The 18,314-nt window shown below is 40.5% G+C and overlaps 1 protein-coding gene across 1 annotated transcript in view; it reads left to right on the top strand.

Annotated features, from left to right (window-relative positions):
- The window catches only part of CHAT (choline O-acetyltransferase), a 31,600-nt gene that overhangs the window by 10,441 nt on the left and 2,845 nt on the right, over positions 1 to 18,314 (top strand). The window contains exons 5-12 of the mRNA XM_041474993.1: positions 1,097 to 1,277; positions 2,282 to 2,459; positions 6,826 to 6,995; positions 9,281 to 9,381; positions 9,581 to 9,709; positions 10,967 to 11,089; positions 12,545 to 12,686; positions 15,791 to 15,853. Of these exons, the coding sequence (XP_041330927.1) occupies positions 1,097 to 1,277; positions 2,282 to 2,459; positions 6,826 to 6,995; positions 9,281 to 9,381; positions 9,581 to 9,709; positions 10,967 to 11,089; positions 12,545 to 12,686; positions 15,791 to 15,853 (1,087 nt within the window). The remainder of the gene's footprint in view (positions 1 to 1,096; positions 1,278 to 2,281; positions 2,460 to 6,825; positions 6,996 to 9,280; positions 9,382 to 9,580; positions 9,710 to 10,966; positions 11,090 to 12,544; positions 12,687 to 15,790; positions 15,854 to 18,314) is intronic.

The following is an 18,314-nucleotide window of genomic DNA, read 5'->3' as shown; positions in this document are numbered from 1 at the left end:
GGCTGGCTCAGTAGCTAGTAAAAATAAGCTACTTATGCTCTTGTTATTTTCTGAATAAAAACACTGGGAAAAGGTATGTATTATGCACCTGTACAAGGAAATAAGTGATACAGAGAATTTGGAGTTGGGAACTAAAGCAAATATCCATGGTTTAGAACTGCAACAGTTCCAAAGGCGTGGTTAACCAAGATAAACTAGCATAAAATATTACCCCTCATAAGCTGTATGAGAGTAAACCTCCTTGCCTGCTTCTTTACCCCTCCCCTGTCTGACAAGTTGGAAGCTTAGTCCTCTTTTGCAGAAGGAAAATCTCTGCACTGTAAGATTTTCTTCCTCCTGTGGTCTCAGCAGCCTCTCCTGACCAGCAACACCATTATTTCCTGCTGCAGTGTCAGTGGGGTATTGTACAATCCATAGCCATAACTGTGACTGTGATAACTATTTTTTTTTTCCCCTGGCCACTAAAGAAGCTTTTAAACAGATGCTGGTTTCACCTACCTTCCAATCCAAAAAAAAAAAAAAAAAAAAAAAAAAAAAAAAAGAATAGGTTTTCAGCACATATTACTCCATGGGTCTAAGTGAAAATTAGCACAAAAGTGAGGACCTGCGGAAAACAGAAAATTCTCACTGTATTGCCCAAGTCATTCCTGCTTGTCAAGCAAGGCCCTCTCCTACACACTCTAACCAGTCAGCACAGTACATGACTGCTGTGATTTGCAGGGAATTTCATCAGTACCTTTCTTTGAGGTGCTGGTCTTTCCCAGCTGTTCTGCTGAATTCCATCCTGCCAGGTTTTTGGGGTCCCAGCTAGTCAGGCTTCCCATGCACATGGCAAAGCTGCTTGTGACCTGCTATTTCCATTGCCACTAGAGGATAATGCAATTGCTTAATGAATATGCATGAAGCTGCCAGGAATGATGTATTTAACTTTGGTATGGGAATTCATCTATTTCCCTTATACTGTAATCTCATTTTATTATTCAATTTGTGTTATACCTGATCTAATTGTAACAGAACAAAGGACAGATAAGATTTCTTTTCCTTTCTGTCTCTCTCCCCTCTTTTCCTCTGGCTTTGTTTTTCTCCTTCTCTGCAGCCATGCTTTACCTACTGATTTTTCTCGTGGACAGCTGTCTGGCCATCCTCTCTGCATGAAGCAATACTATGGACTCTTTTCCTCCTATCGTCTTCCAGGACTTACCAAAGATACCCTCGTGGCCCAGAAAAGCAATGTAATGCCAGAACCAGAGCACATCATTGTTGCTTGTAACAATCAGGTAATTTTATTTTTTCATACCTTTCTATATCTCTTAATTTGCTTAAATTCACTCCAGAAGAGCCTAATCTAATCTCTGTTCAGAAGTGCAATTAGTGTGCTATGTATGAGCTCACTTCTTACCAAGCATTTGCAATCGATATTTCTAAAAGATGCTTCTGCAGCATTTTTGTCCTTGGCCCACATTATGTTCCAAGTACAGTGATGCAGAAAGGAGGAATGTGGCAGAATTTATTTGCTTTTTCTTTCAAACAAAAATGTTTAATAAACAGTGATAAAACCACAGAGAAAAAATAATCCTATTAGAGTGCATTTGCTGGAAATGCTCTTCTCATGACAGCCAAGTATTGGCAAAGTCAAGTTCATGGCAACTATACCACCATCACACCTATGCATGGCACAGACACCATGTAGGGGCCCTAAGCTATGCCTGAAGAATTAGCACAGGTGCAGGCAGAAATACTGGAGTGGTAGAGTGAATCTGCCCCAACCAGTAATTACCAGGGAGCAGCAGAGTCTGTTTCCTGGGCACAGTACCTTATAGCCCAGCTTGACTATTTGCAGTACTGGAGCCATGCCTGTAGGTGCTCTTGGAATGAGGAGGTAGCTTCCAGTGAAGTGCTTTCTGCTTTTCCAGGAAGCACAGGAAATTTTCTAGATTCTCTAGGTTATGTTTAAACAAATAATACCATGAAAATTACTTACACACTGCCTGATTTTATCTCTCCAAGGTTTTTTAAACTTATTCAAATAGTGTGTATTTTATTTGAGTCCAATGCACAATATAAGTCCCCTATGGCAACTGGCATTACATTGGTGTTAAAACACAGGAGGGGTGAGCCCTGGGCCATTCCCCAGTGGTTTTGTGTTGCATTGCATGCAGGCCTGGCTCTCCAGGCAGGACTTCAGCATCTCAGCACCTACCCAGGTGACAGCAAAATGTTGGACCACAAAGGGTCCAACCCACTTCTGACTGATCTTCTGACTTCTGTAATTTTTTTGCAGTTTTTTGTTTTGGATGTTGTCATTAATTTCCGTCGTCTCAGTGAGGGAGATCTTTTCACTCAGTTACAAAAGATAGCAAAAATGGCAGAGAATGAAGAGGAAATGCTGCCTCCAATTGGCCTGCTGACAACAGACGGAAGAACAGAGTGGGCAGAGGCCAGGATGACCCTTATGAAAGGTTAGCTGCAGCAACCCCAGCTTTCTCTTCATCATCTTCCTCCTCACCATCACTGCCTTTCTTTGCTGAGAAACAAACATCACAGCAAACACAGGACTGAGTGTGCAACCCCACTGCTGAATTTTTCCAGCAGTAGGAAACTCTGAAAGATGTGTGTTGCCAGGGGAGCAGCAGAAAGAGCTCGACCCTTTGGCTGTGTATGTTTAAGTGTTATGCCATGTAATAACTCACTCCATTCTTTGTTTTTCATCACATAAATTACATTACGTCAGATTTTGTGATTTGTCTCTTTCTTTATATCCACTTTGTACCAATAGAAATGATGTATCCTCTTAGCTTTTGGCAAGTATTTGATATTATTGATCTTATCCAACAAAAGCACCTGCAAGTTAAACACCTATTGAATCTAGCTGTGTACTCTCTCTAATCAATGGAGAAGGTACCAGGGCTGATTCAACCAATTCTTAACTATCTAGGAAAGATGGAACCAGTTATTATCTGGGGACTGCTCTCTCTCTTTTCCAACAGGCAGCATTTAGCTGTCTCAGATTCTGGACTTGAATGTCAAACTTGGAAACAGGTGAAAACAAAGGAGTTAGTGACCTCTATCGCATCACATCACACCACATCACACCTTATGTACTTAAGTGATAAAAATGCCCTCTTTTTGCCATGTTACGTGTAATAAGTATTTACTTTTTCATACAGAAAAAAACATTAACTCATCTCTCTATCTCCATTTCAGCAATGCCACAGAAATTATTGCTATTTTGCTAATGCCCTGGAATATACAAGAGTTGCCAACAGCCTCAAAATAAGTTTATCCTTCTAAGGAAGATTTCCCTTTTTTAGTTTAAGTTTATCTGTGCTTATAAAACTTAGTACAGATACACACACAGAGTCCTGGCCATTATTTCAGCAATATTATATAGAATTAGTCTCATCTTTAAGCTTTCCCCCCCTCTTCCCATCATTTCTTTTTAAAGGAGCAGACAAAAAATTTTAATGAAAATTGAAGTGAACACCTAATGATTTATTTTTATGCCATACTAAGTATAACAGTCAATGCCTTCAAACTTCCAACAAAATTACTTTGGTAACCTACATAATCCAAAAGAAAAACCAAAAGAAAAATCAACAAAAACTAGCAAAACCCTCACCATAGTGTTTTTAGATTGCTTGGCATTTCCCAAAATATTAAAATTAATCAGAAGGCAAGCAACTCAGTTGTGCATCTGAAAAAAACCAGATTCTGCACTAATAAACCTCATAGCACCATGATGTGAGCCTTCTCTAATCTAAGCAGGAATCCCATCCCAGACCATTCGTGTTAGCACAGCTCTTCTATATAGGTGAATGCATTGCTGTTACACATGGATATATGATCATTAACAGCCCTTTTCTTTCTTATCTGTGATGGTGAAGTGTTCCTGCAACAATAAATAAGAGAGGAAGAGAGAACCTGGGTAGCAATGGGGATGAAAGAGTCACTCCACAGCTGGTCTGTGCTGGGCAGGGCAAGGGAGAATGCTTTGGGACAGAAAACCTGTGTACTGCTTTGCAGAAGCTGTGAAGGAGTTATACCCATGGGCCTGCACAGATCTGCAAGGAGAGCATAGGTCTTCTAGGTGAGAAAATGTCCAAGAGATTGTAATAAACCCAGCCATCACTGATTTATAAACACATTCAGCATTGTAGCTGCCTTCAGGCTGCAGAACTAGTTCACTCTTCCTAAGTACAGGAACCAAATTCTGTATGAAGTGACTGGCTACAGTCCCATGCATACTACATCTGAATTTGATTCAAAACTGTCTTCTCATATTTTTCTAAGACTAAATTTTAAAAAATCCCAAATAACCAACAGTTGGCTGGCCAATTCAATGCAACTGTGCATTAGAAAGGAAGAAGTATCTTGCAGGCTTTAGGCTTGGTCTTTCTTTTGTTTTAGTTAACTCCTCCTGCAGATATTTTCAATCCCAAGTCATGGTTCATGAGTTCTCGTGCAATTTATTGCCTGCTTCACATGATAATTTTTCAGAGTTTGATCAGCCCTCTGGATATGTCTGTTTCCTTCTGTAAAGGCATCTTTCCCCTGCTTCTCTGTTTCTGGCACAGCTTAATTTTATTCACTCTAATACCTAGACTCCAGATACCCTGAAGCCATATGTCAGACTAAGGGCTTCATATCTGTCAAAGATGTGTGGTAGCAGCCACAATGAAATATATATATACCTATCAAACAGCAGAAAGCAGAATGCTGAGCAAGCTGTGAGCAGTTTGTAAATCACTATCCAAGCTGGTTTTCCTCAAAGACGCCTGTCTGCAAGCACCAGAAGCTGATGCATACAGGGCAAGTTCCATTCACAAGGATCTTTTCAGCCAGATCATCAATGAAAAAAATACCACAATTACAGTCAGCCCTGCAAGTGTGAGATACTAGAAAAGCTTTACAGCCAAGTGGACAGGGATGTGTCTTGTCTCTTATTAAGCTTCTGAATGCTTTTGAAGACACTCCCAAGGGATGCTGGTGTTCACATTTTGCAGGGCAGCAACCTCTCTGCATGCCCCATCAAACACAATCTCTTGTCTCAAGCTTTTGTAGGAGCTGGCAGGTGCTCCAGCTGCTTTCCCTAGGACTCTTCTTCTGTTGGCAAGGGGATACAACACACTCTGCACTCCACCAGGTCCCCAGGGAGCCTGCAAGAAGTCAGACTGACCATCTCTGTCCCTTGGGCCCCATCTGCTAATGGTGCCTTGCAGGAGCCACCAAACAGCAATAGGCAGTACCTTACCATAACCTGCACAAGGCCACAGCTGCCCCTCTTCCTTCTCAGCCACAGCTATCACTTTCCTCTTCTTCTCTTGACACATTTTTAATTTCTTGCATATTTGGTTTCTTTTTCAGCATCTGAATGAACCTGGATGGTAACAAGTGTTTTTTCTGGGTTTTTTCTAGCTCTTGACTAATCTATGTTACTCCTTCTGGAAAGGTGCATTATTTCTTACTAAGAAAAAAATGCTGCCTTTTCAGACAATCAAGTTACTTTACAGACTTGCAAACCTTGCAAACATGCACATATTGAAATGGCCCCATATTTCAAATGCGAATCAGAATTGTTTAATTTTAAATATTTTTCCATTCTTTCAGCTAAAATAGTTTTCTGAATTGAGCACGTATTTGTTGAACTTAGCCTAGACTTGAAAGAAGTTTTGATCAATCTGAATTCATATCTTTTGTTGAGAACATTCTGAAACAAGTTTACATTTACACCAAAATCTAGCAAAACCAGAGGATGAAAGCTGATCTGTTAAGATCAAAAGGAATTTTACGTTGATGCTTGAAAGCCCTTTTTCCTTTGATCTTGTTAACAACCATAAAAGAGCAATTAATTATTTTATACATTTTTAAATGAAACAAGTTATTGTTATAGGTTGCACACTTTATCTTTTCAATGAGGAACTGTAAGAAATGTTCACAATTAAATATTTCCTATGCTTCAAACTGGTCCTCAGATGCAAACAAACCCTGAGCCTCTGTAATATTTCTGAGTTAGACAAAGAAACTGAGAAACACATAGATATACCAGAAATAAGCAGGTAAGCACTGAGGTCAAGGTAAAAATACCCCCAGTAGTCCCACCATATAAGTGTCAGGATAGGGAAAAGAAACAGAAAGAGTTCCAGAAAAGCCCATTTTATTCAGCAGTACAATAGTGACAGGAGAGCAGGGTAACATGGCAACCCACAGTTTTGGCAAACCCACATTCAAAAACTAAACCTCAAAATCTCATCTGCAGATGTTTCTTCATGTGATGTAGGCAATATAATCTAATGATCAGAGACAGGACAGACAAGAGGGTTTTAATACAATAAGACAAAACCAACATAAACCCTGCTGTTCCTTGTTCTGAAAAGGATTTTCATGGGAGAAAACACAAAAACACTCTAAGCTCTGCTGTTCCAGAGCAGAATACTGCAGCAATAGCGTGAGCTCTGAAATTTTCTATTTTCCACCTGTCCCCTGTAACTGTTATTTATAAAGTAAGCAAGCAATGGTGGCTTTAAGAGTAAAATAGATCTATTTTGTAATATAATTACTTCAAGGAAATGAAAGGCAGAAAAAGAAAGCAGTTATTATGGAATCATGTGAGAGCTACACAGAGCTACAAAAGTTAACACAGGAATTAATGCCTTGATATAAGGTTCCCTTGCACTGAGATGATCTGCTGCTGAGAGAAGCTCTGCAGACAGCAGCTCATTGCAGAGTCAGGGTCAGATCTTCAGGGCTCTCCAAGGCAGAGGGTTCCCCAGCCAGTGTTGTACTCCGAGGTAAGAGGATGTGAACATTTCACTCTTTTATCCCCAGACTCCACCAACCGCGACTCTCTAGACATGATTGAACGGTGCATTTGCCTGGTGTGCCTGGACAGCCCCAGTGGGGTGGAACTCAACAACACAAACATGGCATTTCACATGCTGCATGGAGGAGGCTACCATAAAAACGGGGCCAATCGTTGGTATGACAAACCTATGCAGGTAAAAACCTTACAGCACTGTGACATTACTTGCACATTGCCTTATGGTGGGGGCCACTTAGAGTCAGGTGGGAGAAAGAGGGGAAGGTGGTGTCAGCATCTGCCTGGGCAGGTTTGGTGTGAGCAAGGTGGTCCCTTGCAAGGCAGGGGAAGCAGGGACACTTCCACTTTTTCAAAACTGCCCTTTGCTCTTGAAATAACACAGACACTCAGATGTATGAGTAGGTAGACATTGGATATAAAAAAAAAATCATTTTTCTACACTGAGTCAAATGGAATGAAAATGCTGGCCTAGGATCCCAGAATGAAAAAAAAAAAAAAAAAAAAGAGCACAATATTTTTCTTTGTTTCCTCTTCTTACACATTTTCCTGACATCCTAGAAGTGCTACTGCCTAAATTTGGCATGTGTTTAAATCCTCACTTAACAGACTGTTTACTCATTTAATGGCATCCTCATTGAGACTTTAAGTATTGACTTCTCCAGCCTTTTTCCCCATCACATTTTGACTGTCGTATTTTAAAGCGTCGCACTGTTATTTCCACAGACCCAGAGTGAAGTGATGTATTAATCTCCAACTGTCAACAATGTTGACACCTTATGAAAAATTGAAAAAACCCTGGCTGATACATTGCTTACATAATGCTTTTTGCTCTTGCCATATCTAAGAACAGCAACATGAAAAGAGAAACCCCTAAAACAATTGCCACAACTGAGAGATGGGACTTCGAGGGAGGCATGTGAGAAGTCAAGGCAAAAAGAAGTTGAAGGTGCTTTATTGTTATTACAGAGCAGTTAATATATTTTTGTGGCCCCAAGCAGTTACAGCCCCAAGCAGTTACATCCTTAAGCAAGAATTTCCCACTAGTTACACAATCAGCCTACTGTATGTGTTACTTGGCAGCCTTACAAAACCACATAATTTAAAAAAACTTGATAGCTGTATATGCTGTACTTTTCTAGTTCTTCTTTTCATATTTATGGTTGCTTATCCCACAATCTGTACCTGACCAAGGCCAGAATATCTTGATCCATAAGCTCAACTGTGCTCTCTGTTCTGTCTCCCACGAGGAATTTCACTTGCACCAACTTACCCAAGAGCAAATATATTTCAGGAATCATTCCTGATTAATTCCACTGCAAATGACATTATTAGCAGACTCTTTTGAAGAACAAACCACTTGTCTTTAGAACAGCTAGAATCCTGTTGAGCTATTTCAAGCAGATGAGAATAAACAACATTTTCTTTTTGTCTACTATCATAAGGCAGCAGAAAGCAAATAAAATTGCATAGAGTGTGAGAGACCTTAATCTGTCCAGATGTATTCAGGCCAAAGTAGTTCAAAGGTGAAGAGAAATTCTTAGGGAAATAAGATCCCATTTCCTTTTATGCAAACACAGATTATGTAGGAAGCCATTCTCACAGTAGAATTTGTTCTTTCTCTCCATATTCTTCCTCACCTCTGCAGTAAGAGTTCAGAAAATGTTCAGTTGAGCTTTTTGCATCATGCCCACTTTCTGAAAACCTCATGGAAAGCAGGGAGGCAGGATGTGATACAAATGTGCAAGAGAGAGCTAAGTGGGTGAAGTCCAGCCAAATGCACTTCAAAACAAGTGTGGGGAAAAGCCCAGGAAAAGGACAGGAAAGCTGCAGTATTGGCCTAGACGTCTGCTTTTGTATGAGATGCAGAAGTTCCAAATTGCATGGGTGTATCACAGAACTGGAGTGCAGGAGGTTGTCACCAGCAGTGCCATGTGTACACAATGAGATTAAGAATGAAGACAAATAAGATGGAAATTAAATGAAGAAAGCATCTAAAAATTAAAAATTCAAAATAAGCTATGAGAAAACTATCAAATAAGGATGAGCTTTGTAATAAAACGGGATACGAAGGATTTCCCAGATATAGATGTTTTGTTGTCCTCAAAAGTGGAAGGAGAACCCTGGCCTGCCTTTGCATTGATGGGTTTTATGTACCATAAAGAAGATGCTAAATCAAATTTTCAGATTCCATTGGGAATTGCTAACATTTACACTCTCACAGGATTCAGTCCCAAACAGCAGCAAGAAAGGAATTCAGTGCAACACCTTTCACAGGACAAGCAAGTCTCCTGCAGTAAATCTGTAAGTCACCCACTGATCTGTAGGGCGAGGAAGTTCCTGATATGAGAAACAAGAAAACCACAGAGGAACAATAACACCTTTTTCAGGTTTCCATCATGGATAATTTACCCAGAACACAATTTAGTCCCTGTGTATGTTGCACCTATGCTTCTCCTTGTTTAGTTTGTGGTAGGAAGAGACGGACTCTGCGGGACCGTGTGCGAACATTCCCCTTTCGATGGCATTGTAATGGTGCAGTGCGCTGAATACCTGCTCAGGCACATGTGAGTTCCCTTTCTGTGCATTTTATACCCATTCCAGCCCCTGGGAAGCCTCTGCCAGTGGCACATTTCCCCTGATGAGCAGGGGCACTAAGACATGTAAAACAGTTGAAAAGCAGTAATTCACCTGCTAAAAGAGCAGTGTTTAATAAATGGATTATTCCTGTGACCTTATAATGACTTCTGTCTCACATACCAACAGGAAAGAAAGTTCCAAGAAATTAGTCCGAGCTGATTCAGTGAGCGAGCTTCCTGCTCCACGGAGACTAAGATGGAAGTGTTCCCCTGATATTCAGACACATTTGGCATCAGCAGCAGAAAAACTCCAAAGGTAGAACAGATGCCTCATCTTTCTCAGCCATAACTGAGAGCTGGAAACTACCCAGCATATTGCATGGGCTCCCTCCCTGGGGGCCTCCTGTTTTCCTGCTCCTCCCCTTCTTACCAAACTGCACACACCTAGCATCTCTGCACAGGATAGGACCCTTATGGGCTGGAGCTATTTATCTGTATTCAGGAATTGCATTACCATTTTTTTTCTTCCATGTAAATATTAGGAACTCTAAAAGCCACTGGAAAAACAGCTTGCCTATATTTCCACAGGATGCAAACAATGCAGGTCCTGTGTTTTTGTGTCTTATGGGTTTGAGCTGACTCAATCTAAAGCCAGGGCAATAGGGATACATATAGAGGACAGTAGACTACAACTGGTTTGAATAAACAATTTGAATTTAGGAATGTAATTTGTTTACATTCATATTGCTCCTACAAAGTCTAGTTTTTCTGACTCTGTTTCCAGGTTAACAAAGATTTGCATGATCTTTGTTTGGGGGTGGGGGCAACAATAAGAATTTTTTCTCAACATACAGGCCTATGATCTCTTTGTAGAGAATTAACACACTGTCTGCATGGTCAGCTGTAAGCATGTCCAGTGTGGTAGCATTAGATAAGACCTTAAAGTGGCTAGAAAGATACATATGAGTGAGAACATTCAGGATGTAGAATAACTTCTTTGTGTTTTTAAATAACAGTAGTAGTCCTCTAAATTGAATCTTGCAAGGAGCTTAGGTCCTTCATCAGGTCCTAAATGTGCCCAATTCTCACACCAATAAATCTCTCAGAAATTTGTGAATAACAAAGGAGACCCTTGCTTAGGCTTCAGGGGTGGAAACATTAAGGTTGAGTGGAGGTTGCTGGATTTTTGGTCTGTTTTCTTGTTTGCTTTTTTTTTAAAAAAAGATGTCCTACTCAAATGAGCAGACTTGAGTGCTACAGTTAAGGTTGCAGACAACAAGCCTGGTGTAGAATCTGTATGAATAAAAATTACTGACTAGGAACCAGTTACCAAAGGCCAGGGCTGTCTGCAGAGCAGGACAGCAGGAAACCACTCACCTCCAAGAAGGTACTGGCAGGAAAAGATCCCTGGGTTTTATTTGCAAACAGAAATGGGACAGAATATGGCTTAGTGGTGAACAAAGTTGGGCAGGTTAATGGTTGGACTTGATCTAAGAGTTCTTTTCCAACTTTAATAATTCTGTGAGGTTTTTACATCCACCCCAGCAGTAACTGCCTTCTGCTTGTTTTCCAGGGCAGTGGAAAATCTGGATTTTATAGCCTACAAATTTGAGCACTATGGAAAGGAATTCATTAAGAAACAGAAGATTAGCCCAGATGCCTACATTCAAGTAGCACTTCAGCTGGCATTCTACAGGTAAGGTTAGTTCAACTCATAGGAACAAGGTACCCAAGGTAGTGTGACTTTATACAGAGGGTCCATTTTTTCCTCAACATTCAAACAAATGCATCCTGCATGAAAATTAGTGATCTCGCCTAATGACTGCTAGGGCAGACAAGACAGAAACTGATACCTGGTTCTGGGAGAGAGTACTCCTTTTCTTCTCTCCCTTTCCCTCTTCTTGCTCTGCCTTCCCATCCCTGTGTCCCACACGTGGCATTCCCAGCCAGTACCCTCCCGACAGCTGTCCCTGTTCTTGGCGCAGAGAAGGTGAGGGAATATGGCAGGGACGTCTGGAGCAGCAGCAGCTGGGGAGCTGAGGTCCCTGGGGCAGAAACTGCCTTGCCTCATGGGTATCTTGGGAGGGACCACAGCAGTAACCACACATGCATCTCTGGCACAGGCTGAAAAGCATCCACTACAGCACAGCTTATCAGACTGGAGTTCCTACACAGAACAGTAACTACTGCTGTTCCCTTCTTCACAAGCATCCCAAGATTTGATAAGATCCCCTAATTTCCATGGTCTTACCACAGTTAAAAGCTCCTTTCTACATTGCCAGAACTCCAGGGTAGAAATAAGTTGCATGGTTTCCTGCAGAACAGCCTATTACACAAATAATTCTTTATCACGTCAAATTAAATCCCAGAGTGGTCTTTGCCTGGTCAAGACCAGAGATGCTTAACACATTTCATGTACTCCTTTAACATCTGTTGAACATCCATTTTGCATATTCCATTAATAAATCCTCAACAAAGACCTAGCCCAAGATTTTCATCTGGATCCCAGCCATGATATAAATCCCATGTTTGCCATGAAAACCTTAGGGAACAGTTGTGTTCTGAGACCACCTGCTTCAACTGAAAGACACAGTCTGTCTCCTGAAGGAAGGAGTAGTATTTGTATACCTGGACCCAAATTAAATAACAATCTTCATAATCTGTTCTAATTGCTATAAGGGTTTTCATTCCAGCTCACAAATAACGCCCTACTCCCCTTTTAGTTTTCTTCTTGTCATTCACGCACTCGGTGTATTTTCTCTTGTTTTAAATAAAACTTATTTCAAGCCCATAAGTAAATGATTAATTACACAATTATTTTATGATGCAGTACAAATAAAACATTCCTTGAGATCTTTCAGTAAATTTTTGTTTTACTAGCCTTGTTTTTACACAACAACTCATTTTTTACTGGCAATGCATAACTAACATATACAGCTGTATGCAGCTCTTCACATTAGAGACGAGTGAGCATCCATCTTTTTAAAGTTTCTTGCAGAACTCTATCAACATTAAGATGAATACTGTGCAAGAAACAAAAGTGTGGCTGTAACAATAAAATGTACCAAGCCCATATTTCTCTTAGTGACTCTTTTTCTCTTTATGACTCTGAAAATAATTGTTGTTTGTTTTTCCTCCTTCACTCTCTCAGGTGCCACAGGAGGCTTGTCCCCACCTATGAAAGTGCTTCCCTGCGCCGATTTGATGAGGGCCGGGTGGAGAATATTAGGTCTGCTACCGCTGAAGCATTTGCTTTTGTCAAAGCAATGGCAGGTGACAAGGCAGCTGTGTCGGTATGTTGGGCTGGTGCCCTCTGTCCTCTTTGCCAAAATACTAAGTAAATAATGCATTCATGGTCCCAAGTATCTCACTTTTTAACTCTTAACTGAGAGCATAAAGGCGTAGGGCAGGGTAGCAAGCATTACAGGATTTTGCTTTTTGTACAGACCAATCATTAAGCTAAATACAAATATTCCCTTTTTTTTTTTCTTTTTAATTTAAGCATCCAAAAGATTCAGAGGTACCTAAATGTGACTTTATAAGAAACACATCTCTTTTTAGATTTAGTACTGTCTTATGAATGTTCTATCATGAGATCCAAATTCAGTTCCCTGGAGACATCTAGGCTGAACATGCAAAGTTCAGGATCATTAAACTGCCACACCAGGGGAATTGCCTGGCAGGTCTCCTGCAGTGGTTCGTTCTGCTGCAACCTGCAATATGTGATGTAATTCCTATGCTTTCATTTCTGGATATTGGATAGGTTCTGGCTAATCTTTTTTGTTTTAAAGGGATGTTTCTACCAAACAGACTAAGTCTTATAGAATCCTCAAGGGAGCTGAACCTTGAGGATGAAAAACTTCATTAAGCTAATCAAACAACTCTCCAAACTGTCCTGATATCATACTGCAAAAAGAAAAATTAAAATTGCCTTTCTTTGGGACACCACCATCTGTTTGCCAGAAGTACGAGTGCTGTACAGAGTAGATGAGGATGCAGAGGTACAGCTGAGAGCAGAGCTGCACAAACAGCTCTGTGCACTATCCTGCCCACCATCCCTGGAGAGCCTCCCTCCATGTCTCTGTGCCATTTCCACCCACTGCACTGCACTGCTGTACAGGGAATTTCCAGGTGGCTGTTTAGATGCAAAATGCTGCCACAATACAGTTTATTTTTCACAGTAAGCTTATTCCAGTTGTAACAGCCCACATGGCTGTTCCTTGGAATTTAGCATAACATTGCTAGAAGCATTGCTGGGCTATAGATTAGGTGTAAATTAATGAAAAAATTTAAAGCAAAATCTAATGTCCCAGAGGATTATAAAAATTTGCCCAGATAAGTTCTCTCTTCATCCACAGCTTCTTCAATTTCCTTAAGGTTATCATGCCCAGAACTTAGCTCCTAATGGACAAAGCTCAAGTAAGTCCCATGGTAAAATAACTCAAAAAACCTGAAGTAACTCTGTCTGCTGGGTGGGTAATTCATGGCCATACTATTGCACATAATAGTGGCTACCACACAGTAGGCAAGAAGAGGCTGTTTTTATTTCCTATTAGTGTCCTGTCTGACAAGATGGTTCTCAATCACATTTCATCAGAAGTTCCTGTTTTCTGTGCACTTTCCTCTCCCCACCTGGCACTGAGCATAGGCCCAGCCCATGCTGTGGCACACTGACTGCGCTCCTGGCAGGAGCCAGCATGCTTCTACAGTGTTGTTTCAATAGATCTTTCTAGCTCCTTGGAACTCTCTCTTCCTTTCTGCTTTCTTCCAGCACTTACTGACTCCTGTCACTCTCCCAGAGCTTCAGCATTTCTCACCTTTTTCCCATCCAAATCTGAGATCATGCTCCCCTTTCCCAGCCCCCTAAACTGCCCTGTTTTACATAAGCAAGCTGAAGAATGCCATGTAGATGAAGCTCAGTCTCAGCCCCCATATCTTTTTACTGCATGCCTTGGCCATACTGAATGGAGGGAATAATGATTTCATTTCCACTGGAAAACCTGTAATCATAATGCAACCCAACCCAGTGAGAGTTTTCCTGGCCTCTTCTCCACCGAGAGATATGAAGGACACTTATACTGGTCTGGGATTGCTCTTTCTAACAGACATTAATAAATCTTTGTTTTGATGTGAACATCTTCATCTTTCCATGCAAAATTATATATATATTAGTATCACAGAAACATTAGAAAATTAATTTAATACAACCCTATTCCAAGGTGAGTTCTTTAGACCTATGCACTGCTCTGAATGTGAAGGGGTTAATTCTTTTTTCTGGACAAAGAGATGCACAACCTGGTGTAAGTAGCCTTGAACTCCCCAAATATTATTTGTTAACAGTCATTAATTCAAATCCAATTAAAAAATATTTTTCTTCTGATACAAATAAAAATTTTCCTCAAACGATAGCTTGAACAGTCACCAAAGATTGATTGAGTCAGATTGATTCTTCAGCAGGAGAAATATTTCATGCATTTGACACTTGCTCTAAAAGCAGCAGCTACTGACACCAGGGATTGCTTGAATAGCTGTAAATTAATCAGATTTAAAGACTGCATTTGGTAATTTAATCTGTACAAGGGAACTAAGCCTAGCTCTAGCCTTGTAAAAAAAATATCAGACTTTGTATTTTGAAGGTCCCTGATGTGACCTTGACTTGCTTCTAAAATGAATTCTTTGTTCAAAAGATCATTCATCGTCCATAGGAGCTGAAGGTCCCCAGTTTATCTGGAGACCCACTCATTTCTGGGTGTTTCAGGGTCTCCCAAAGTTGCAGTGTTGGACTTGATGTACAGCAAGGCAGCAGTTCTTTGGTCATTCCCTTAATATAAAAGGCTGCCATTTGACAGGAGTTAAAATTTACTAGCTTGTTATCTGAAATGTGAGGCATCTGCAGATGCAGCCTTGGAAAGTTCTAGATGCCCTTTCACACATGGGAGTAATTTTTTCACTGGCTAGTAAAATAACAGTAGTGGCTTTCATTAATATCACTGTCATTGTCTAGATAAACCATTCTGGAGAAGGTACACTGCCTGTCTGTTTTGAGAATACTGAATTACACTAGGCAATTATTTTCCCTACCTCAAACATAGTGATTCTATTGGTAATAATCTACACCCCCAAAATCCATGGAAGGAATACACAAAAGGAACTGCAAGCCTTTTCTTGACTTCAAACAAACCACCACCATGGAACCTGCTCTCCCCTTGCAGGATCAGGCGCTGGTGCTGATCAGGACATATATCCCTGTGGCTTTTCATTTATCAGAGCACTTACACCTGAGCCAAGAGCAAAGGACATTTCGGGTGCTTGCTATTTGGCTCTCGGTTAGCTGATGGATGATGCTAGTTCTTTGAGAGTTGATTCAATAATACATATATTCTCATTACCCCAACAGGATTCTGAGAAAATGCAGAAATTTAAGGATGCAATTGCAGCCCAGACTAATTACTCTGTTCTGGTGAGTAAAACACTGCCTGTCTGAATAAGAACTAATCAGCTTTTCAAGAAAAGTATGAAGACAGTCACTAGCTATTTAAACACTAGAAAAATGTAGGCATCTCCAAACAGGAGGCTATGTCACGCTTAGGAACATTTCTAATGGCCCCAATAGACATATTCAACTAACCTCAACTTAAAACAACCTAAGCCTAATACTAACCATCTATGCATTTTCTTGTATTCCTCTTCACTAGATAAGAGAGGTCTCAATCTGGAACCTGATCCTCAGATGGACTGGTATTCTGGAACATGCATTCTGGTATTCTGAACTGCCATTTCTAATACAAGTCATTAACAATGAGGGAGTGATTATATTAAGTCTTCTTTTAAAGACCTGAATGCAGTGTCTAATAAAAGGGAGAGATGCCCTACAGTGAAGAAATCAGTTTAATATCAAATACAACTCATTTTCTGTTGATTAAAAATGAGACAATTTAATCTGGGTAATGCTCTACGTCCCACTGTGCCAAGACAAAGCACAGACTTGTTCTATAAACAACTTAGTCATGCCACTAATGAAATTAATAAATATTAATAACCAGCTATGATAAGTGAATATGCTATCCGTGGTTTTGACTCAGACCATTGCCTATAAACCTATATTTTTGATTACTCTTTGAATATTCATAATATTCAAGAAATCATTCACCTTCAGAGGTGGTTTTAAAGGTATATTCTGAGCACTGAAGAGGCAAAGTGTTGCTTTCAGGCAGGACTATGAAACAAAAGAGAAACAATTCTGTGTTTCAAGCCTTGTGCTGAGAACCCACATCTTAGAAGCTGAGACTTCACATGTTCTGTAAAGCAAAGCCAAGTCTTACTTCAGGGCAACTGCCTCCCCTGAACCATCTCAGGGTAACCTCATACTGAGCACAACACACTGAAGGTGCACTGGGTCACAACCAATGGAATTTCTGTGCAGCAGCTCTCAAAAAAACCCAAAAAATCAAGACCAAACCCCCCACCCCCCCCCCCCCCCCAAAAAAAAAAGAGAGGAAAAAAAGAAAAACAGGCATTAATTCCCCCCTCCAAGTTATTTCAAATCCAGAAACTGCTATAAAATTCAGCCTTCAATGTAGCTCATGGGAAAATATTACAACTTCCATTGGAAAAAACATTATCTTTAAATTTAAAAAGCTCTCCAGGTATTTCTACTTACCAAGATCCCCCTCCTTTCTCAGAATAGCAGAATGTAATCTTTGGGGTTTTAATCTCTGAGTAAGACTTAGATGGTCTGACTAAATTGTGCATAACAGACTGAAATGTAATAGCTCCTAAGAAAACAACAAAAAAATCTACTTCATAAAACAAAAAGCAATTTAATGATTTTATTTCCCCTCGTTAAGGCTTACTAGTAGCAGTGCTATCTTAAAAGTGGAGCTCTAAAATTCAATTTAGCCCAGATTTTTCCTATGCGTTGACTCACAGTTTATTTCGTTAGCCTGTCTCAGCCTCTCTTCAGACATGACATTGATCTATGTTGCAAAAATGTCATTGCTAACAGCCTTATAAATCTTGTGTGATAGCAAAATATTTCCTTTGATTATCAAGTCAGTTTCCCTGTATGGGAAAAAGAACATAAACACAGCACTGATGTATGCTACCTTTTTGCAAGCATCCTTCCTCTGGGCTGATGAACAAATAGCTCCTTTACCAATGAGTGCTTAGTTCTTAATAAGCTAAACCAGGCTATGTACTCCCACCCCCTTGTTTCAGGCACTTAGCAGTGGTTAAAATTATTCTTCTCATAAGAGAAGAATAAACTTGCTCCTTTCTTTTATTTTTTTTTTAATCTTTAAGAGGAAAACCAAGCTTGTGCTCTTTTTTAAATCCTGCCTTCTCTCAGGCTGTTTGTTCCCCTTGTTACAAGGGTCCTGTGCCACAGGGATGTCAGCTCTGCTCTCAGGGCAGTACAAGGTCCCTAGTTCAGCATTCCCTTCCTACATGACTTCAGCCTGGGCCACAGAAGAGCTACAGCTCTGTCCACAAAATCAGTGCTTTCACCAGCAAGAACAAAGCTGGACTGAAGGATTTTGAACACAGTTATTTATCTGAGGCAATTCCTGCCTGGTTGGACCAAATTTTGGTTTGGTTTCCTAAAGAAACAAAGCTCTGTAACTATCCTGTCTGCCAAGCCCCCAGTGCTGAATTTTGACCCCATTCACCATCTTCAATCACATTACTGTAGGGCAAAGCTCTTAAAGCTAATAAATGCCTTACATCTAGCATTGGTAGCTGGACAGAGCAGAGACCTGAGCATAGGCAGCTGATGGCAGGGACTCACTGCAGGCTCAGCAGCAGTTCCTGTGAGGTGCCACCACTGCTTCTGTATCCCTAACTCCAGTTTTCTGAAGCAGTGGGGTTTGCTCATAGATCTGGGATAGGTCACTGGCAAATCTCTATTATTCTGTTCAGCCTGT

The sequence above is a fragment of the Pyrgilauda ruficollis genome, unplaced genomic scaffold (genome assembly GCF_017590135.1).
Source record: "Pyrgilauda ruficollis isolate IOZ18807 unplaced genomic scaffold, ASM1759013v1 scaffold11, whole genome shotgun sequence".
Taxonomy (NCBI): domain Eukaryota; kingdom Metazoa; phylum Chordata; class Aves; order Passeriformes; family Passeridae; genus Pyrgilauda; species Pyrgilauda ruficollis.
The sequence above is the reverse complement of the archived record's forward strand: the minus strand, read 5'-3'. Positions and strand labels throughout refer to the sequence as shown.